The 20,259-nt window shown below is 44.1% G+C and overlaps 3 protein-coding genes across 3 annotated transcripts; 2 read left to right on the top strand and 1 right to left on the bottom strand.

Annotated features, from left to right (window-relative positions):
• Positions 1 to 1,430: 1,430 nt before the first annotated feature.
• On the top strand, positions 1,431 to 8,896 carry LOC131886696 (U5 small nuclear ribonucleoprotein 200 kDa helicase-like). The gene has a single exon (XM_059235099.1). The coding sequence runs from the start codon at positions 1,652 to 1,654 to the stop codon at positions 8,258 to 8,260; it is 6,609 nt and encodes a 2,202-aa protein (XP_059091082.1). The 5' UTR covers positions 1,431 to 1,651; the 3' UTR covers positions 8,261 to 8,896.
• On the bottom strand, positions 8,345 to 11,438 carry LOC131886705 (acetylcholine receptor subunit alpha-like). The gene is made up of 5 exons (XM_059235107.1): positions 11,092 to 11,438; positions 10,500 to 10,797; positions 10,232 to 10,412; positions 9,665 to 10,086; positions 8,345 to 9,583 (listed from the first exon to the last, which is right to left on the bottom strand). The coding sequence occupies exons 1-5, from the start codon at positions 11,156 to 11,158 to the stop codon at positions 8,620 to 8,622; spliced, it is 1,932 nt and encodes a 643-aa protein (XP_059091090.1). The 5' UTR covers positions 11,159 to 11,438; the 3' UTR covers positions 8,345 to 8,619.
• Positions 11,439 to 16,471: 5,033 nt separating this feature from the next.
• Positions 16,472 to 17,986, top strand: LOC131880201 (uncharacterized). Its single transcript, XM_059226757.1, has one exon. It carries the CDS (start codon positions 16,503 to 16,505, stop codon positions 17,115 to 17,117), a length of 615 nt encoding a protein of 204 aa, XP_059082740.1. The 5' UTR covers positions 16,472 to 16,502; the 3' UTR covers positions 17,118 to 17,986.
• Positions 17,987 to 20,259: the final 2,273 nt, after the last annotated feature.

Below are 20,259 nucleotides of genomic sequence, written 5' to 3'. Positions count from 1 at the left end.
ATTTCTTGAAATGTCTGACTATTTGCGTAGTTTTCTTTATTCAACCTCCAACGGAAATTCAATATCTCAATGAGTGATGACTATGGGTCGGAAAAATATTTTGTGGTTTTGGTCAAAATAGTTCTTTTTAAGTTATGAAAATCAGCCAAATTAAGTTCCGAAAACGTAAAAATAAGTTTTAAAAAGTTGAAAGTAGGATTTTCTTGTTTGGATGTTCAAGTATTAATGTGATATTCAAGGTAAAAATTGCTTGATAAATTTTTTTCACGATCTTCTTGCTTTTAGTACTCAGTGCAATCCCAGATCTTGGCCTCGGTCTGGTCTGTTGTAAAGGGATTTGCTGTTCTTGGATGAAGTTCTCCTTTTACCAACGGTTTGAGGATGGACGCCGAAAGGCTCATCAACATCCCGGGGCCTATTACCGGCCATCAGCAGGCCCTTAGTTTTGGTTCTGACATCCAGCCTGCTCTCACTTGCATTTTAGAGCATTGTTTTGCTTTCAACCGATGGGAGGGTTACCGCTCGCCTTAAGGTTAAAATTTGATCATGGCTGTATGGCATTAATGTATGTGTATGAATTTACTTTTTGTGCTCAACACTTCCTCTTAAGATAAGCTTGGGGTTTAATGTTAAACAAATCTTTGAGCGGCGACATATATTTCCCGTAATTTTTACACCCACCTTGTATTTCTCCTAATTTTACCCTAAAAAGACCAAACCCTTCAATTTCTCCGAAACCCCTTGGTTTTAGGTTGTTTATGTTTACAATTCATGAAATAGTTTTAGGCCACAAAAAAACAAAATGACCTCGAACCCTCTTTTATTGTAGAGCAATACATAAACTACAATTTGTTGTTTCCTGTGATAATTAACTTTACAACTTTGAACGAGAATTTAAGTTTAGGCACCACTTAAAAGAGCTTATAAGGATTGCAATGAACTAATTAAATGTTAGAAGTATTTTATCAATAGCATAATACGTTGACTAAAGAATGTTGCTTCTGGATTCCGACCAGACTCCTGATGGAAGAAACACCTTTATGCCGTTTGCCATTCAGCAAGCCTGCGTGCACTAAGGGATTTTGAAATTTTGGTGACACTAAAGCGGTTGAAATTGAGATGGCCTCGGCCACAAGAACATAGGCTTGCCAAAACGAAGCCATGGGATTTGAGTAGAGATTGATATATTTCCTCAATTACGACAGAATTTGTGTTATAATTCAAGCTTTACACACCCAAAAAGAAAAAAAGAATGACGATCCATTTGAACATGAAGCAGTCTTTGATGCCAATTCTATACCATCCAACATCACACGCAGGCATAGGATTTGACTATTTTGTATATTTTTCTTGGGCATACCTGATGCCCCTTACCAACGTTGTTTTGTTGTGTTTGCGGCCTCAACGTTGTTACCTATCCGTAAGACTGCGCTAGCTACGGTCATCTTTCCCCGCCGTTGTAAGTCTCGATTTGCGTAAGGCTTTGAAACGATTTCTTTCGGCGAAAACCACAACTCCCATCGCACTAAGACCCCCCAGATATCGAGCTTTTGTGGTGCTTTTCCGACCGGGTCGATTCACCCCCCATTTCCCGATTCCGGCCTGACCTCCATCGGTGGGTGGGCCGTGGCCTGCCATCCCTTAAGTGAGAATGGCCGATGCGGCCGCTCGCTCGCTCCAATATGAGTACAAGGCCAATTCGAATTTAGTGCTTCAAGCCGACACACGGCTCATCGAGAAGCGCGGCCGTGATGAGTCCACGGGCGAGGTTCTTTCGCTCACGGGCAAGCTCCTGGGCACCAAAATGGGCGACCGGGCCGTCCGGACTCAACCCACTGAGCTCAAGGCCAAGGAGCGGGAAAAGGCCGCCAAACGAGCCGGCAAATCACGGAAAGCCGCCGCCCAATCCAGCGGAGCTTATCATTCCGGCATGGGACTGAGGGCGGGACAAAGCGTCTTGGCGCTAGAGGGGGGTGGGGCCGGGCGAGGGGGTGGCAGTGGCGGCCATAATTGGGGCGGGGGGTTAGATTCGTCCTTGTATCAACCCAAAACGGCGGAGACCCGCCAGACGTACGAGATTTTGCTGAGTTTCATCCAAGAAGCTTTGGGCGATCAACCCCGAGATATTTTAACGGGCGCCGTGGATGAAGTGTTGGTCACGCTCAAGACTCCCAATCTCAAGGACAAGGAAAAGAAGGTCGAAACCGAGGCCCTGCTGGGTGTGGGGTTGAGCGAGGCTAAGTTTGCTCTGCTCACCAATCTGGGCAAGAAAATCACGGATTTTGGCTTGGATGAACGGGCCGATGCGGAAGCAGGAGTGGGGCCCAAGTCCGGGGCGGATGATATCGATGAAACTTACGGCATCAACGTCCAGTTCCAGGATTCGGATGATGAAGCCTCGGACGATGACGAAGAAGAAGATGACGCCATGGACGAGGCTGACGAGGCCGGACGCCGCCTGGAGGGTGATGACCGAGACGACCCCTCAGGTGAATTGGTTGGGGATGGGGCGGAAGAGGGACGGGCCTCTGAGAGTGGTGGACTGCGCCTCAATAAAGAAGAACGTGAAGCCTTGAATCTGGAACGTCGGAGCGGAAATGCTGCCCGTAAGGGCGGACTTTTGCATCCATCTGACATTGACGCCCATTGGTTGCAACGTGAGTTGGCCAAATACTTTCCGGATGCCAATGTGTCGCAACAGAAATCCAAGGAAGTGCTCGAGGTGTTGGATGCTGCCATGGACAAGCGTGAATGTGAGAACAAGCTAGTGTTGCTTTTGGGGTACGATTGCTTCGAATTCATCAAAGTCTTGGTGACCAATAAGAATATGATTGTGTATTCCATCCGATTGAAGTTGTGCCAGAACGATGAAGAAAGGGAGAAGCTCATGGCCGACATGCGACAAAGCAAGACCTTGTCCAAGATGCTCGATATGTTGGAAGGTATGCCAACCGATTCTCAAATGGCCAAAGACAAACGAGCCTCCGATCGGAAAGCCGATGGTTCCAACGCCAACGGGAAAGATGTCGAAATTTTAAATGAGCCTGTTCTCCAGACTTTGAACCTAGAGGAGCTGGCTTTCGCCAAAGGATCGCATTTCCGCGCAAATAAACGATGCCAATTACCCGAAGGTTCGTTTCGCAAGCAGGAAAAAGGCTATGAAGAGGTCCACGTTCCGGCCTTAAAACCGAAGCCTTTGGGGGAGAATGAGTCCAATGTGACCATTGAGAAGCTACCAGCCTATGCTCGACCGGCTTTTGAAGGCTACAAGTCTCTCAATCGCATTCAAAGTAAATTGAGCGACACGTGCTTGAACAGTGACGAGAATGTACTTCTTTGTGCTCCCACGGGAGCAGGTAAAACCAACGTGGCCCTACTGACCATGCTGCGAGAAATTGGTAAACACGTAGATCCTAATGGCGCTATCCGGGGTGATGAATTCAAGATCATCTACATTGCCCCCATGAAGTCTTTGGTGCAAGAGATGGTGGGCAGCTTTTCGAAACGTTTAGCCGTGTTCAATATCAAAGTGGGGGAACTCACTGGCGACAGTCAGATGTCCAAGGAGCAGATTCAAGAGACTCAAATCATTGTTTGCACCCCTGAGAAATGGGACATCATCACCCGTAAGGGCATCGAACGAACCTACACGCAATTAGTGCGACTCATCATCTTTGACGAAATTCACTTGCTCCATGATGACCGTGGTCCTGTTTTAGAAAGTATCGTGGCTCGAACCATTCGACATATGGAGATGAGTCAGGAAGAAGTCCGACTTGTTGGACTCTCGGCCACTTTGCCCAACTATCAAGATGTCGCCACATTCCTCCGCGTGAATAAGAAGACGGGTCTGTTCTATTTTGACAACAGTTATCGGCCGGTTTCTTTGGAGCAGCAATTCATCGGCGTCACGGAGAAGAAGGCTATGAAACGACATCAGCTCATGAACGAAATTGTTTTCAAGAAGGTCATGACTCGTGCGGGGAAGAGCCAGATCCTCGTCTTCGTTCACAGTCGCAAAGAAACGGCTAAGACGGCCAAAACTCTGAAGGACATGTGCCTCGAGCGAGACACTTTGGGGGCTTTTTTGAAAGAAGGTGGAGTATCCATGGAGGTTCTACGATCCGAATCCGAGCAAGTCAAGAATACCGACTTGCGTGATCTTTTGCCCTATGGCTTCGCAATTCATCACGCCGGAATGAATCGAGTGGACCGAAGTCTTGTCGAAGATCTCTTTGCTGATGGGCACATCCAAGTCTTGGTCTCCACCTCCACTCTCGCTTGGGGTGTGAATTTGCCGGCTCACACGGTGATCATCAAAGGCACTCAGATCTATAGCCCAGATAAGGGCCGATGGGTCGAGTTAGGAGCCCTGGATGTACTTCAAATGCTGGGACGAGCGGGTCGACCTCAATTTGACACCAAGGGCGAGGGAATCCTCGTGACTAACCATTCCGAGCTACAGTTCTACTTGTCACTGCAGAATCAACAACTACCCGTCGAGTCTCAGATGGTGTCCAAACTGCCGGACATGCTCAACGCTGAGCTCATCTTGGGCACCATTCAGAATATGGAAGACGCTGTCACTTGGTTGGGCTATACGTATCTGTTCGTGCGAATGATGCGCAACCCTACCCTGTATGGGATCCCTTTCGAAGCCGTGGAAAATGACAAGAAATTGGAAAAATTCCGTGCCAGTTTGATTCACACCGCAGCTCTTCTCCTCGAAAAAAGCAACTTACTCAAATATGAGCGGAAAACTGGTGCCATGCAACCCACCGAACTTGGCCGCATTGCCAGTCATTACTATTGCAGTTATGAGACCATGCTCACATTCAATCAGCTGCTGAAGCCCAATTTGAGCGAGATCGAACTCTTCCGGATTTTCTCGCTCTCTGGCGAATTCAAGAACATTGGCGTGCGGGATGAGGAGAAACTGGAGCTCCATAAACTTATGGAACGAGTACCCATTCCAGTGAAAGAGAGCGTAGAGGAGCCTTCAGCCAAAATCAATATTCTTCTTCAAGCTTATATATCGCATTTGCAATTTGAGGGATTTGCCCTGATGAGTGACATGGTGTTCGTGACTCAATCAGCCAGTCGATTGATTCGAGCCATTTTTGAGATTGTCATGGTCCATGGTTGGGCACAGCTGGCTGACAAGACGTTGTCTTTGTGCAAGATGATTGATCGCCGCTTGTGGCAATCCATGTCGCCTTTGAGACAATTTAAGAAGATCCCCATGGATATCATCAAAAAGATCGAGAAGAAAAACTTCACTTTCGAGCGATTTTATGACCTTGGTCCCAACGAAATCGGGGAGCTTATTCGAATGCCAAAGCTAGGCAAAGCGATTCATAAGTTCATCCACCAGTTCCCCAAGTTGGACCTGATCAGTCACATTCAGCCAATCACCCGCTCTACATTGAGCATTGAGTTGACCATAACTCCAGATTTCCAATGGGATGACAAAGCTCATGGTCACAGCCAAGGATTCTGGGTGTTTGTGGAGGATGTGGACTCCGAAATCGTGCTCCATCACGAGTTCTTTCTTCTGAAGAAAGCCTTTGCCCAAGATGAACATACTCTCAAGATGTTCGTGCCCATTTTTGAGCCCTTACCCCCTCAGTACTTTATTCGTGTGGTTTCGGATCGTTGGATCGGATCCGAAACTGTCCTGCCCGTCTCGTTCCGACACTTGGTGTTGCCAGAGAAGAATTTGCCCCCCACAGAATTATTGGACTTGCAGCCGTTGCCCATCACAGCGTTGCGTAATGAAGACTTCGAGAAGCTGTATTCCCATAAAGTGGTCCAATTCAATCCCATTCAAACGCAGACCTTCAACATTCTGTACAACTCGGACGACAATGTTCTCATTGGAGCGCCCCCGGGTTCGGGCAAGACCCTATGCATTGAGTTTGCCATGTTGCGACTCTTTGGCGGGGATCGAACCGACGTTCGTTGTGTTTACATGGCTCCTTTGCAATCGGTCGCCGAAATCGCTTTTGCCGAGTGGCACACCAAGTTTGCTCCTTTGGGCGTGCGAACAGTTCTTTTGACCGGAGAGACGTCCACCGACTTGAAACTCATCGCCAAGGGGAATATTATTGTGTGCACGCCCGAGAAATGGGATGTGCTCTCCCGTCGATGGAAACAAAGGAAGAACGTTCAAAACGTGCAATTGTTCGTGGCCGATGAGATTCATCTTGTGGGTGGAACCTTGGGGCCCATCATGGAAGTGGTGTGCTCTCGGATGAGATACATTTCGTCCCAATTGGAGCAGCCCATCCGCATTCTAGGCGTAGGCTCGTCGATGGCCAATGCCAAGGACTTGTCCAACTGGCTGGGGTGTGGTACCAATGCCACGTTTAACTTTCATCCCAATGTGCGCCCCACACCTTTGGAATTGTACATCCAAGGATTGAACATCAATCACAACGCGTCGCGTCTCTTAGCCATGGCTCGTCCCGTGTTCAATGCCATCACGAAGCATAGTCGGCGCAAACCCGTGGTGGTCTTTGTGCCCTCTCGGAAACAAACCCGATTGACGGCCATAGATTTACTAACGTTTGCTGCGGCTGAGAACACCCCGGAATGTTTCCTTCACGCTGATTTCGAAGATATTCGATCGTTCGTGGAGAAGGTAACCGACAAGACATTGAAAGAGACCTTGTGCCAAGGCGTTGGATATCTTCACGAGGGCTTGTCCAAGTCGGATAAGAATTTGGTCGAGTCGTTGTTTGATTCAGGTGCCGTTCAAGTGCTGGTTGTGTCTCGATCTCTCTGCTGGGCTGTCAATCTCCAATGCTATTTGGTGGTCATCATGGACAGCCAGTACTACAATGGAAAGCACCATGCTTACCACGATTACCCACTGACTGACGTTCTCCAAATGATCGGCTTGGCTAATCGCCCCGGCCAAGATTCGGATGCCAAGTGTGTGCTTCTTTGCCAAGCCTCGAAGAAGGATATGTTCAAGAAGTTCTTGTACGAACCCTTGCCCATCGAGAGCCACTTGGACCATTGCCTGCATGACCATTTCAACGCCGAGATCGTTACTAAAACCATCGAGAACAAGCAAGATGCCGTCGACTATCTCACATGGACCTTGCTTTATCGCCGTCTGACTCAAAATCCCAATTACTACGGTATGCAGGGCATCTCTTATCGCCATCTCTCGGACCATCTCTCTGAAATTGTGGAGAGTACTCTCTCCGAGCTGGAACATTCAAAGTGCATTGCCATTGAAGATGAGATGGATACATCGCCCTTGAATTTGGGCATGATTGCCGCCTATTACTACATCAACTATACCACCATCGAGTTATTCAGTATGTCTTTGAACAGTAAGACCAAGATCCGTGGGCTCATCGAAATCGTGGCGAGTTCAGCGGAATTCGAAGAAATTCCATTGCGTCATGGTGAGGAGGCCCTATTACGCACCCTTTCCACTAAATTGCCCAACAAGGTCACTAGTGGCAAATTCAACGACCCTCACGTGAAGGCCCAGATCCTCATCCAGGCCCATTTGTCTCGAATTCAGCTCTCGGCCGAGTTGCAACAAGATGCAGAAATGATTGTGGGCAAAGCCATTCGACTCATTCAGGCTTGCGTGGACGTGCTCTCGTCAAATGGATGGTTGGCGCCAGCCATTGCCGCCATGGAACTCTCTCAAATGGTGACCCAGGCCATGTGGAACAAAGAGAGCTACCTCAAACAAATTCCCCACCTCACGCAAGAGATCATTGAGCGATGCGTGGCTAATAATATTGACTCGGTCTTTGACATTGTAGAACTCGAGGACATTGATCGAGACAAGCTTTTGCCCTTGAGCCAAGATGAAATGGCGGATGTGGCCCGATTTTGCAACCGCTATCCAAACATTGAGATGGCTTATTCCATCGTGGACAAGGAAGAATTGACGACTGGAGATGTGGTTAACGTGGAGGTCAAACTCGAGCGTGAAGATGAAGTGACTGGACCTATCATTGCTCCGTTCTTTCCCACTAAAAGAGAAGAGGGTTGGTGGGTTGTGATTGGGGATCCCAAATCCAATACCTTGCTTTCCATCAAGCGCCTGACCTTGCAACAGAAAGCCAAATTCAAGTTGGATTTCGTGGCACCTCGAGCTGGAAAGTATAATTATACCTTATTCTTTATGTCGGACTCGTACTTGGGTTGCGATCAAGAGTATAAACTGAGTGTGGATATCAAAGAAGCCGATCACTCGCGGCGACGTGAAAAGTCTGACAGTGAATGAGAATCATGAGCCCATGTACAAGACCACGACGCAATTTGTAAGATAAGTTCACCCGGAAGAATGAAATGAAATAAACGCCAATGGTGGCATTTGAAAAAAGCATGTATTTCTAGGTCATTATTTTTGGCATATTTCTTGGCGAGATGGTTGATGTTCAGGGTGTAAAGAAAGTATTCTCCGTGGCAACAATTCGAAGTTGCTTGGCTGATGTTTTTTCGTCTGACAGGCAAAATGAGCAGCAGTAGGGATAGACAGTGAAAGTGAGCCTGGGTTGAATTTCCAATTCCATAGGTTGATACCCCTAGTCGGGGGTGGTCCACTGCGGGGGTGGGTCTTGTACTTAACGGCATAATCTGTCATCAGAAGATGTTTTTCCGATCTGATCTGGGCTTGGCTGTGGCTGCCTCAATTTCCGAGAGCTCCACGTCAATGGCTCCGCGAGTATCATACAGAGCCGGTGCTTGAAGGATAATCCCAGCCGAACCGACCAAGACTGCGACTGTGAATATCCAAAGAAACAAGCGATCCAGGACCATGGCCACGTACTTCCAGTCCTCTTTGACTTTACTTGAGTCCTCTTCTCGTTTTGTGCATTCGGCAATGTATCGAACCCCGTCTAGAGCTCGATAGATTTCCGGACAACCGGGACCCAGACTTGTTCCCGAATGAATTTGACATGGAATCCCAAAGGGAAAGAGATCATCATCCTCATCCTCGTCGTCTTCGCCATCGTCATCCTCGCTCGGGTTCGGATAGCCAGCCTGATCGAACTCTAGAGCGCCCATACCAGGGTGGGGGTGCAAGTGGAGACTATTGAGGCGATGACGAGAGACGGCGGGTGGAAACAGGGCTGGAGGAATATCCTCATCTTCCTCATCGTCAAAATCAAGGATGGCGTGGTTCAGACCGTTGTCCAGAGTTTGAGCGTGATTAACATGACGGCTTGCCATGCCAGAACCGCTACCGTGTCCACCGGGCACTCCCCGTGGGCAAGGACGTCTGGGTTTACCAGATGATGATGTTGGCTTCTTCTTCTTTTTGGACGAGGGAATGCCTGAGGCTGATGATGAGACGGTGTTATTGGTTGGGTGGGCGTGTTGTTGTTGTTGCTGCTGCTGCTGTTGTTGTTGTTGTTGTTGGCTTGGGGGCAGCATGGTCAAAGAGGCACCCGACATGTCGATCTCGTCCTGACCATTTCCGGGCCTTTGCATGACGAGAAGGCGAGGCAGAATATGAATGAACACCCGACGCATCCAAGGGGCCATCGTATGGGTTTGAGGAGAGCGGAAGTGGACGTTCAGAACGACCACGGTCACACAGATACTGAAACAACGGTTAGAATGGGATTTGAATGAGCTTTGATTTCCCCCGTAAAGAATGCTTGTTGGACAGCCAGTTAGTTACCTGAAAGTGTCCAAGATCATGGTGAAGAGTACAAATTTTCCGAGTAAAGGCACAACCAGGGATGTTGGTGGAATAATTTCAGCGAGTAGCAAGAAGAATACAGTGAGTGAAAGGAGAATGCTGATGGACAGACTAACTTTTTCTCCACTGTCAGAGGGCAAATAGAATACAAGAACCGTGAGAAACGAGATGCCCATGCATGGAATGATTAGATTGACAGTGTAGAAAAGGGTCTTCCGTCGCATCGTGATGTTGAAGGTGATGTCCAAGTACGGCTCCTCACAGCAAGTATAGAATTTCACGTTTCGAATGGCAGGTACGGCGAGGATATCCCATTCCACAGACATGTAGAACTCGGTCAGATCCACACCGATGCTCACGATGTTGGACCCATGTTCCTCCTCTTGATGGCGAAGATCAACCTAGAGCCACGGCGCAATTCGAACCATCCAAATCAGGTTGTTAACACATAATAATCTGTACTCTGAACATTCATAATCAGTCCGCAAAAGTTTCTTTTTTCAATAAGGCTGAGGTTAGTGTTGGTTGGTTTGAATTGTCTCTCACCTGAAATCCGTCGTAGGTCCAGCTTCCAAACTTCATGACGCAAGTCTGTTCGTCAAATGGAAAGTACTCGACATCCATTTCGCAAGACGAGTGATAAATGGCAGGTGGTCGCCATTCCACTCGCCCCGTATTGAACAGTGTGGCCTTGGTGGATAAGGTCACCTCAAAGTTACCATCCGCACTATAAGCAAACATTTCATTGACACGTACAACATGAAATGCAAAACTTTATTGTATGGCATTTGGCTTGAATGTGTGGGGAACTTACTTGTTGTAGAGCACGATATCGGGCCTCCAGATGTGATCGGAGGGCACGTGGAGCATATCCACCCCACCGTACTCCTCTGGGTTCCAGCGCATCTTGTAGTCGTACCAGAATTGCTCCACCCACAGATTGGTGGTCATGATTTGATTGCGGAGGTTTACGTCAATGAGTTGCGAGAGTTTCAGCTTGAGGCGAACCGTGACGGCATCCGTCACGTTCACCACCGGACGGACTAACTTGTTATAATTCGAAAGCAAATCATCGTACAGACGCTTGGCATCCGGATTACATTTGCAAGAGCCTAAAAGTAAGCACAAAATCCATCATATTGATTCATCTACGACAAACAATCAACCGTACAGTTTTTTGTTCTGCTTTGAGAAATGTATTCTTGGCACGGAATAATGTACGTGCCTATAAGTTTTTCATTCTTGGCGGGGTTTTCTGATCGAAATTTCTGCTACAAATTGTAAATTGTGGCAAAATTGTATGAATGGGATCAAAAGCCAAGACAAAAAAATGGGGTGTTTGATAGATTGTCCTCGTCTAAAACTGCGCGCGCGTAGTGCGTAGATCTAATTCGCTTGTATCTTACCTGATATCAGGAGAATCCCTATGAGAGCCAGCCAGGATAAATGTTGAAACGAGAATAATAGCGCCATGATAATGTAGATGCTTGTGCTGTGAGGTCATACTTGGATGACGAGACAAGAAATGCTTAAAAATGACCTAGATATACATGTTTTTTGATTGGTTTTGGCTTCCTTCGAAAGCCATGGTGGACTCCGAAATCCACCTGGGCAAGAACCGCCAGCCCTTGTGCGAACATGTTTCACAACTTGATTCACACAATTTCTCCCACTCGTCGTTCCGCAGCCATGATGGAAATCAACCTTTGCCCAACTGCAGGAGGACGCCTGACAACGGAAACAACCAGGACCACCCAAAGCACGCAGGCCTTGGAAAAAAGAAAGGCACTCCCAAGAGGCTCTCATCGAGTTCCCGGTTCAATAAGGCCAATACAAGCTCAGGAAAGAGTCAAATATGTCCTATGTCATGCTCTTCTGCGGCATCGATTGAGTTCTAAAGGGTGAGCCAGTTCCGGGGTTATGACATGTGTTCCATTTTGCTAGAGGATGTCAAAGTCTTTCTACATATCTACGACGTATACTGTGCTCGGCTCGTTGTTCTAGCACTCCTTTGAATTCAATCGGTAAAGAAAAATAACGAAAACGTTTCTAGACGTTTTTACTTCACGTGAAACACAAGTAAGAAAGATTTAAAAAAAAACCCTGTCATTTATTGTGCTAGATTGTCCTCAATCTCTCGCATACTTCATCTGGCCAACGAAGGGGCACAATGGGAGACCTGGTACTGTCTGGGCCAAGAAGGGCTTTCTCGTGATTTTGGAGGATCGATAAATTCAGGAGCTCCAGAATGACATTATTATTTATGGATTTCTAGAAGATGAATCTTTCCCAAATATAGCATCGTGATCGCTAACTAACAAACATAAAAAAGGGAGAAACCGATGCACGGCGAGCCAATCAATCTCTTGGTTCTTTTATGATGTCTGTCATTTAGATATCCGTAGAATTGATTCATCTATCTTCCGCTATTGGGAACAAACTTGTCGTTCGAACAGTTCATTTTAAATTTATTTTACTCTGGAATGATTTCATGGCTCTGAAAATTTGAACTTTTCAATTTTGTTGGCATAGTCACGTTTATTTGCTTAGTTACTTATCCTCGAGCACATATGTATGTAAGTACAGGCGAAAAGAAAAAATTGGGTCCCCCATACCTCGGAGGGCCGGGCGAGCTCCATTAGTACATTCGTCCTGAAGCTCATCTTTCATACAGCGTACTACAAGTATTTCCATTATTGGGCGATCACTTGGTGATGGTGACTAGCTGGCTAGCTGACCGGCTAGAACAAGGCAGGGATATTGACTTAACTGGCAAACCCTCCATCTCGACTTCGAAGTAGATAAGACCCGGACAAACTAATGAACACGATAGGGTTTGAGTACGTAGAGAACGAATCCGAAGGAAAATTAGAGGCTAGTTCTTTGAAGACCGAAAACCAAAGTGAATGTTACTTATCATCAGAAGATTGATTAGCCATTAGGTAGCGGCAGCCAAAAATTTACCTGACCGATCCCTAATTCCTCTCTTTAATGTATCTGCACATTTATGTACAGCAAAGTACATATACACGGGGTACAAACTGAAGTTTATACTCTGTTGCCACCGAAGTACTTCAGTTTAGCTTGGTTTATGTGGGTACAAATCAGAGTGCGTTCGTATGTTTGTAGTAAGCTACAAAATCCCGAGTTCGGAATATTTCCAAACCTGTTCCCGTTTGTTAGCTTAAATATCCCTCTCATTTGAAGCATGTTTCAAATCTCGCCATCATTGGAGGAAGCTCTAAAACGTACCGAAACAACAAAACAGAGACGCGTTGACCGTCCCGAAAATAAAATAAGCGTTTTCCTTGAGCAAATATTCTCTTGCATTAAAAGGAGAGTCAAAAAAATTGAAGAATTTCGTTGGATGCCCGTAATGGAATGAGAGCCAAATATTCTAAACTTGGTTTGATCCAGTCACAACCTGAGCGTCAAAAAAACTTGTGGTGCTTGCGATAAACAAATCATTGTTTAGTTTTTTAATAACTTAACGTTGCTGTTAGGGAGATGGTAATTGAGTAATTTTCATTGGTGTTAATGATGTTAATATAATGAAATGGTGCACATAACAAAAGACATTTGACTCGATGGAACGACAAATCGAACTTTATCTGGCATAAAAAAGAAAATAGTCGGTGAAAGATTCAGCCCAACGTTATTTGCCTTTCATAAAGAAAAGCTAACTTTTTAATAATATTTTGCTATTTAACTTTCAAAAAAGGCACATTAAATGGGCCAAGAATCGAAACTAAAACGTAACGTTTATTCAAATAAGAATAAGAAGCCCATTAGTCGAGAAAGCAACAAATTTAACGTTATTGCTTAAGGATGAACGTTTCAGGGTTTAACGCCCACCTCTAATTGTTTGATATAAATGTGGCCGAACCACAGTAAGATCCTTCGATAGCTATTGCGTACCTGTTGTGTTCGAGCATCAGTTTAGAAATAAAAAATCCTCTCATACCTATGCTAAAGGACGTTCAAATGGATGTTTGTCTGATTATCAGAAATGCTCACTGTATCGTATCTCTATTTATCACCAGAGTACCGTGAGTACATCTTCAGTCAAGTTTAGAGCGTTCCACCATCATCACAGCATAACATATAGCATAACATAACATTACATAACATACGTACAAGTTACAACAGGCAATTTTGCCGGAACACATTGACTAGCAAGGAGGATTTCTTCAGGATAAAGCTCTTTGGTGAGAATAGGGTCGGGAGCCGGCAGACTATGGTAACATATTCGTTGCACTCTACCCACAAATTCATGAAAGTAAGTAAGCTCATCCCTTTTGACAACTGACATAGTTTTCTCTCCAAAGCCCACAGAAACCCAAATGAAGTGTTGCTCGAACTAAGCTAGCCACCTACGACGCGGATACAATGACTTTAAGTGTTCCAGAATCTGAACGTACGTACATGTGTACAACCTCGTGGAACATGTGTAGGAACTGATACAAAGATGAATAAATTGATTGACTGTGCAACCTACGTAAATTGGAGGTGGATTGAGAGTAGGATGAAGACAAGGTTTCAGAAACCACGCACTACCAGAGGCCAGAGGTGAGAGGGGTATTGAGGCTTGGCTTCATCTAACCAGTCAGAGATGGGCACAAGAAATGAAGCCTTCTGCTGACAGGGACGCCAATGGATTGGGGGGGACCATTTGTTCCGTCAGAGGTCGACCGAAGAAAATGGCCCAAACGAGGATAAAGGACACTTAAAGCAAAATTAGAACACAAGACGCGCAATGGGTGTCACTTTTCGTTCCAATGTATGGTTTGAAACTTAGAGCTCCTCCAGTACGTTGGATCCATCTTGGCGAAGAGATGGTCAAAATGACATTGACAAGTAGCCTTAAGACGTCCATCAATCATAATTATTACAATTGCTAGTGGGTGATAAGGATCGTCGGAAGGAGATCAGCATCTGCAACTCTCTACACGCCCTCTCTATCACTCTCTTTCACGTACCAGCGCAACGGATACTCAAGTGACACCCCTCCGTTTTCACGGCAACGAGCTCATGAACGAGGGCATGGAAGGAAGTGGCTTCACCCTAGTGGTTTGGGATCGATTCACCACCCAACCAAGCCATCATTGAAAAATGTTCCAAGAATGTATTCAACCCATCGCTCATAAGTAGTCAACTACTACCAACTTGGGCATGGATCAACCAACGCCCAAGGGCCACTACACATAGTGTCAGTGGTCAGAATGAGTGAGAGGAGTTTGAAAGAGATCTAACAGCTTGCTCTGCTGGCTGATAGAGTTCAAAAGTAATAGTGGGTGCACTACCGTTAAAAGGTAGCATTATTACATCAGTACAGGAACATTAATACGCGTTGTATCGAGCGAGACTTCTTGCTCAGGTTGGACTTGAATATCAATTTATTTTTTGCGAATATATATATATGAAATGAAGCAAATGAAATGCCTGCAAGAAAATCAACAGATCCTTAACCATTCCTTGAAAAGTGTTAGGGAGTATTAGTTATGTTTAGGTCAAGCTATCTGTAGCCGGCTTTTTGTTTTTGACTGAGCACCACTTTGATCAGTCACTGACAAGAATACAATGAGGTAAGATACCTTTCTAAAACAGGGCTCGAACGTACCCCATCTGTGGATAACGTTTAACCATATGTGAGCTTGAACGATTGGATCACTCCTACTAAAGTTTCTATTAAGAAGTTGTAATTTTACTTTTCTGACAGTTTCGTCCAAAGGGTCCCAATACATACAAATATGAGGTGTTCAAGGGTGTCCAAAATTATCTTAAAAAAGTTATTAGTTAAATACTGAATGGTTAAGCTCTTATCATCAAAGTGGTTTGAACCATAAGGTCAGCCAAAAAAAGTTACAGGAAAATTCGTGGTCCAAGTTGGATAGTCTGTTGTTACCTTCTGACCTTTTGATGGCCCAATGTGCTTGTTCAAAAGCTTATTTGGATTGTCACTTATCCAACATTCAAAATTGTCCAATCTGTAGGATCTTCCTCTAGATGTGCTTATAGTACACCAGGTTATAGAGACCATTAATTCCAACGTCAGACAGCCCAAACGAAATGGGAAATAGGCGCGGCAGATTGCTCAATAAACTCTTCGAAACATGCCATGAACGCAATGTCTTTTCCGGACATTATGTGACCTGGGTCATTAATCATGCATTAGATTTTGATAGGAGTAGCCAAAAGTAGCGCAATATATTAAAATCAAATGAAGTGAAATCGGCCTAATTGGTCCTATATTTGGTGGTGGCTAACTCGCAAAGCGCCCTCTGAAGTGCAGAACATAAATCATTTTTCTTGTAGCGTAGGAAGCTTATTGGTGGACAAATTGTATTTTGACCCTCTGCCATATCAAGACAGATTTTAATTATTTAGCGAATAACGTTCCTATTACACGTTGAAATTCTGTGAGCCTCAAAAAGGATTGTAATTTCTGGGCGGTATGTTGCGATGGTTGAGAAAGTGAATGAGTAATGGTTGAACACCCTCTGCCTGTTTTTAGACGCCTTACATGTACTTTTTGACACATTTGAACAAATCTGGTTCGCCTGATTTCCTAAACTCTCCCACTCTCCTCAACTGTCCAAATTTTCCCCAAACTACCAACCCTGCCTCTAAGACAATCATGGTAAGTACATAAGTACCCATCACTAGTCCAACCACTTTGAGCACTCATAAATATGAAATTAGACTATAAGTGAGAATCAATTGAAATCAAACAAAAACTCAACTTTCATCGATCCTTAGAATGAATTGGTGACCCACTCATGCTTGTTTAACTTGACCATCTCTTCTAGAGGTCTTGATGGGTAAACAGCCTCTGACAATCACCGTTGCCGTCGTTCTTTTCTCGTGGGTTAAAATTGAGTCGGATCTGAAAGATAAAAGCCACTCTCCACACTCAAGTGAGAGCAGTCTTGGAGGAAGTATGCTCAGATCCACACACCTGAGTTTGGTTGTCTTAGTCCAGGGGAGTTTGGTCCTTCTGCTCTTGTTCCAATGCCGGGACCAAGTCCAAGCTCAGGGCGTGGGCGAAGATGGCGGTGAGTACTACAGTACGCAACTGCCCAGGTCCTTTGGGAGTGCCCACAAGTTCGAGCCTTTACCGGGCATACCCGTGGGCGGTCACTGTCGTTGGGAGGTCAAGCTAGACACAGTTTACGATCGAATTCCTTCAACCATAACGGAAATATTGTGTCGCAATCCTTCCGACACTTGTGGCGGCAACACGAATTACGAGTGCCAGGCGATCAAAGCTAAAATGGTGGTGGCTTATGTAGATCCCTCGGATGATACCCTTTTGACGTATCAGAATAAAACCGTTTCAATAGCTTGCGCCTGTGTCACCAAGGGTCCAATCTTTCTCTCAACTTTTGCGAGACCTCCGGCTGAAAAAAAGCGGGGTATTTCGCAAGCTTGATGAACTTAATCTCGCGACAACCATAACTACGACAACCACGAACATTCACCACAACCAAAACCACCACCACCAACAACAACACCAACAACTTCAAAAGCATTCCTGCCCTACAAATGATACTTTTCGCACAGCAACAACTACGACTCATACCCCATTATCAGCAGCAGCACCAACAACGACAAAAATTGACATCACAATCTTCAAAAATGGTTGTTGATAATTGTTCTCATCGTTCGAAAATTCATCGGGATTGCGAAGTGAGGTGAAGTAGAATCGGACAGACTGACCACTTTGGCATGTTGTTCCCATGTGTTTTCGCCCTGGCCTCAGTTGATGTAAAAATTAAACCAATTCGCAGAGTATCATTTGCTAGTCCTTTTGTTCAGAAATCGTGATCCCTCTTTTAGACGATTATCTTTGGCCCATCATCCCCTACCTTCCTCCCTACGCTCATCGTTCCAAGCCTCCCCTTTGCTTTTCAGTCAGTTGTTTACGTACTGTCGTTGTGTTCACAATATTTTGCCAATCGAGTTTGTTTGTCACACATCTCAAAATTCATTCATGCTTCAAATATATCCGTTATCGCCTCGAATGAGAATTAATAAAACGATCTTAGATTTTGAAAGATATAGCTACAATTCTTCCTTGGGATTAAACCTCGTTCTAGATTCATCACTTAGTACGTGTTCCACTCAATTTGTTTTCGTAGATTTTCAGATAGTTAGAACTCGGACGCTGATTCGCTTGTAAGTACATTCCCAATTCTTATCGAAATATAGCTTATGTTGCTGAAAATGTCTTTATGAAATACAAAAAAAAATCACTGTCATGATATTACTGCGTGACCCTTTTCTTCATGATCAGTGTGTCTTCCAGTGCATGAGATGCCAAAAATAACACAACCCGAAGCTCATTGATGTGATGTGGATCTGCAATCGTTATGAAAAACTTATTTATGAAATATTTGCGCCTTTCCCTCCGTAGCATCTTTAATCCCTCAAGGCATCAGTTGGACCTGATTTTGTTGGATCCAGGAATACTTTTTACTATCTTTTCAACACACCGTTGTCCAAAAAACCGTGAAACTTACTTCGTTTGTGACATTATTTGGGCTTTCAGAGCAGGAGCTCCAACCTGCTGGTCAGTTCCCGCAGATTTATTTTTGACCAATTTTCATGTTAAAGCCCTAGTTCTAAAAACCAATAATTTCAAAACGGCTTCGATTAAGCCATCTGAAAATCAACCTTGGGCCATTACTCTCGTAACGCCCAATATGTCTAAAGATTATTTCTTTAGATTTAAGCTTGTGTTCCAAGCTCCATTTGAAGCCCATAAGAAGCAGCTGTAGATGAGTAGCATATTTTAATCGACTGGACGAAGTGCTGGCAACAAATTTTGAAGGCACATGACTCTATGACTCGGTTGCCATCTTTGAGTTGAGAATAACCTCCGATTGTGTTGAGTTACCCTGCATTTGCAGAGACCGAAATAATATTTTCTATGAGTAGATACAAAATATCTATGGACCGACAATTAATTGTAATATTTCGGATAAAAATGCAAAAAGACAAAAGGCTTTTGCCAAAATAATATCTTGCTCAATTTTCACAACAAAAATGATTTGGAATGCAAAATTTGAGAGAGAAAGCCTGAAGATCTTTTACTCAGATTCCTAGCCTTAAAGATTTTGGTCATCAAAATTGGATATTTACAGATAATCTTAAAAGTAAGTTCCACATTTTTTCACACTGAGGGTCTTCCCCTTCATTCCCGATAACTAGGAATTAGTTGCCACGCTGATGTTTTGTTACAAAGATCAGAGAATAGAGGTAATTTTTCGGTAAGAAGTGCTGCAAAATCTTTTTCTTCGTGTATCATACTCACTGCGCCTTTCTTACTTGAGGACCTAATACGGCGCCCTATGGATCGAGCGACCTGACATTGAATATAAGAAAATATTGCAATAAGGAATTAATGATTGTAATTAATTCGTTATAACAATTTATGTCCTGATTCGTTCATTGAAGCTTGTCTTCAGGGATCTAGTGTATACATGTAGTTTTATTTCTCAGTATTTCCCGAGAATACCCGAAAATTCAGCTTTTCTTGCTTTCTCGGAAAATAAGAATTGGGCTGAAGTTTTCAATCTCTGTTTACCACATACGAGTATTTGGGCATAACACTAGTTGCTATTTTGAATATTGTTTGATTGGTCATTTTCTTGGCAAAATAATGGAGGAATTGCATCATCTCAAAAGGACGAAATGAATCCTAAAAAAATCACATCTTCTTTCTTACATGCACAGAGTTATAGAGGTATTTTTGGAATAATTTTATGCCTTAATATATTTTCAGGAAAATAGCCCAACAGATCATGCGATTTATCTACCTTCAGAGATTTTAAGAAAAGACATAATTTTTTTATTTTATGTTATTCAAACTCACACTTTAAATTTACATGCGTTTTTGTTAGAAGCTAAAATTTTCAAAACCATTTGATGAAAATGAGGAAGAAATTTAGTTATCAATTGAATAGATATTAGGATATTATCTATTCTGATAATATTCAGTAAGATGGTTTTAAGTAGTTCAATTTCATCATTTTTAGCTAAAAAAATCTTCCATTGTACTTAAACTCAATGCTCAATTATGAATGGCCCACAACGCTTTAAAAGTTTAGCTAAAACTCTTTCAGGGAATATTTTTCTTAATTCGCATTGGAGTCATTAGAGGAACACTTGGTTATACCATCAGTCGATTACTAAAGAAACTGCAAAGAACAGGTAATGTTATTGATTTAATTTTTTCTTGTAGACTGTTGAACTTTTGGGACCTCACTGATTGTCATGATATCTTCCTTGATTGTTTAAATAGGTGTAATTTTAATAGCTTCAAAGTAGATGGACCTTAATCCAAATTTTTAGGAATGTTTTAACTAAGGTGTGTAAAATATGTGTCGTTCTAGGACGACAGGCAGGGTGTGCAATTTTGAGAATTAGCGTGACTTTTGGACACCAAGTGGACAAAAGTGTCCAAAAGTGGACAAAAGGGTCCAAAAGTGGACAAAAGTGGACAAAAGTGGACAAAAGTGAACAAAAGTGGGCAGAATGTGTCCAAAATTAAGTACAATTGTGCAAAAGGG

Source organism: Tigriopus californicus, chromosome 1 (genome assembly GCF_007210705.1).
Source record: "Tigriopus californicus strain San Diego chromosome 1, Tcal_SD_v2.1, whole genome shotgun sequence".
In the NCBI taxonomy this organism is placed as follows: domain Eukaryota; kingdom Metazoa; phylum Arthropoda; class Copepoda; order Harpacticoida; family Harpacticidae; genus Tigriopus; species Tigriopus californicus.
This window is presented reverse-complemented; position numbering and strand designations above follow the sequence as displayed.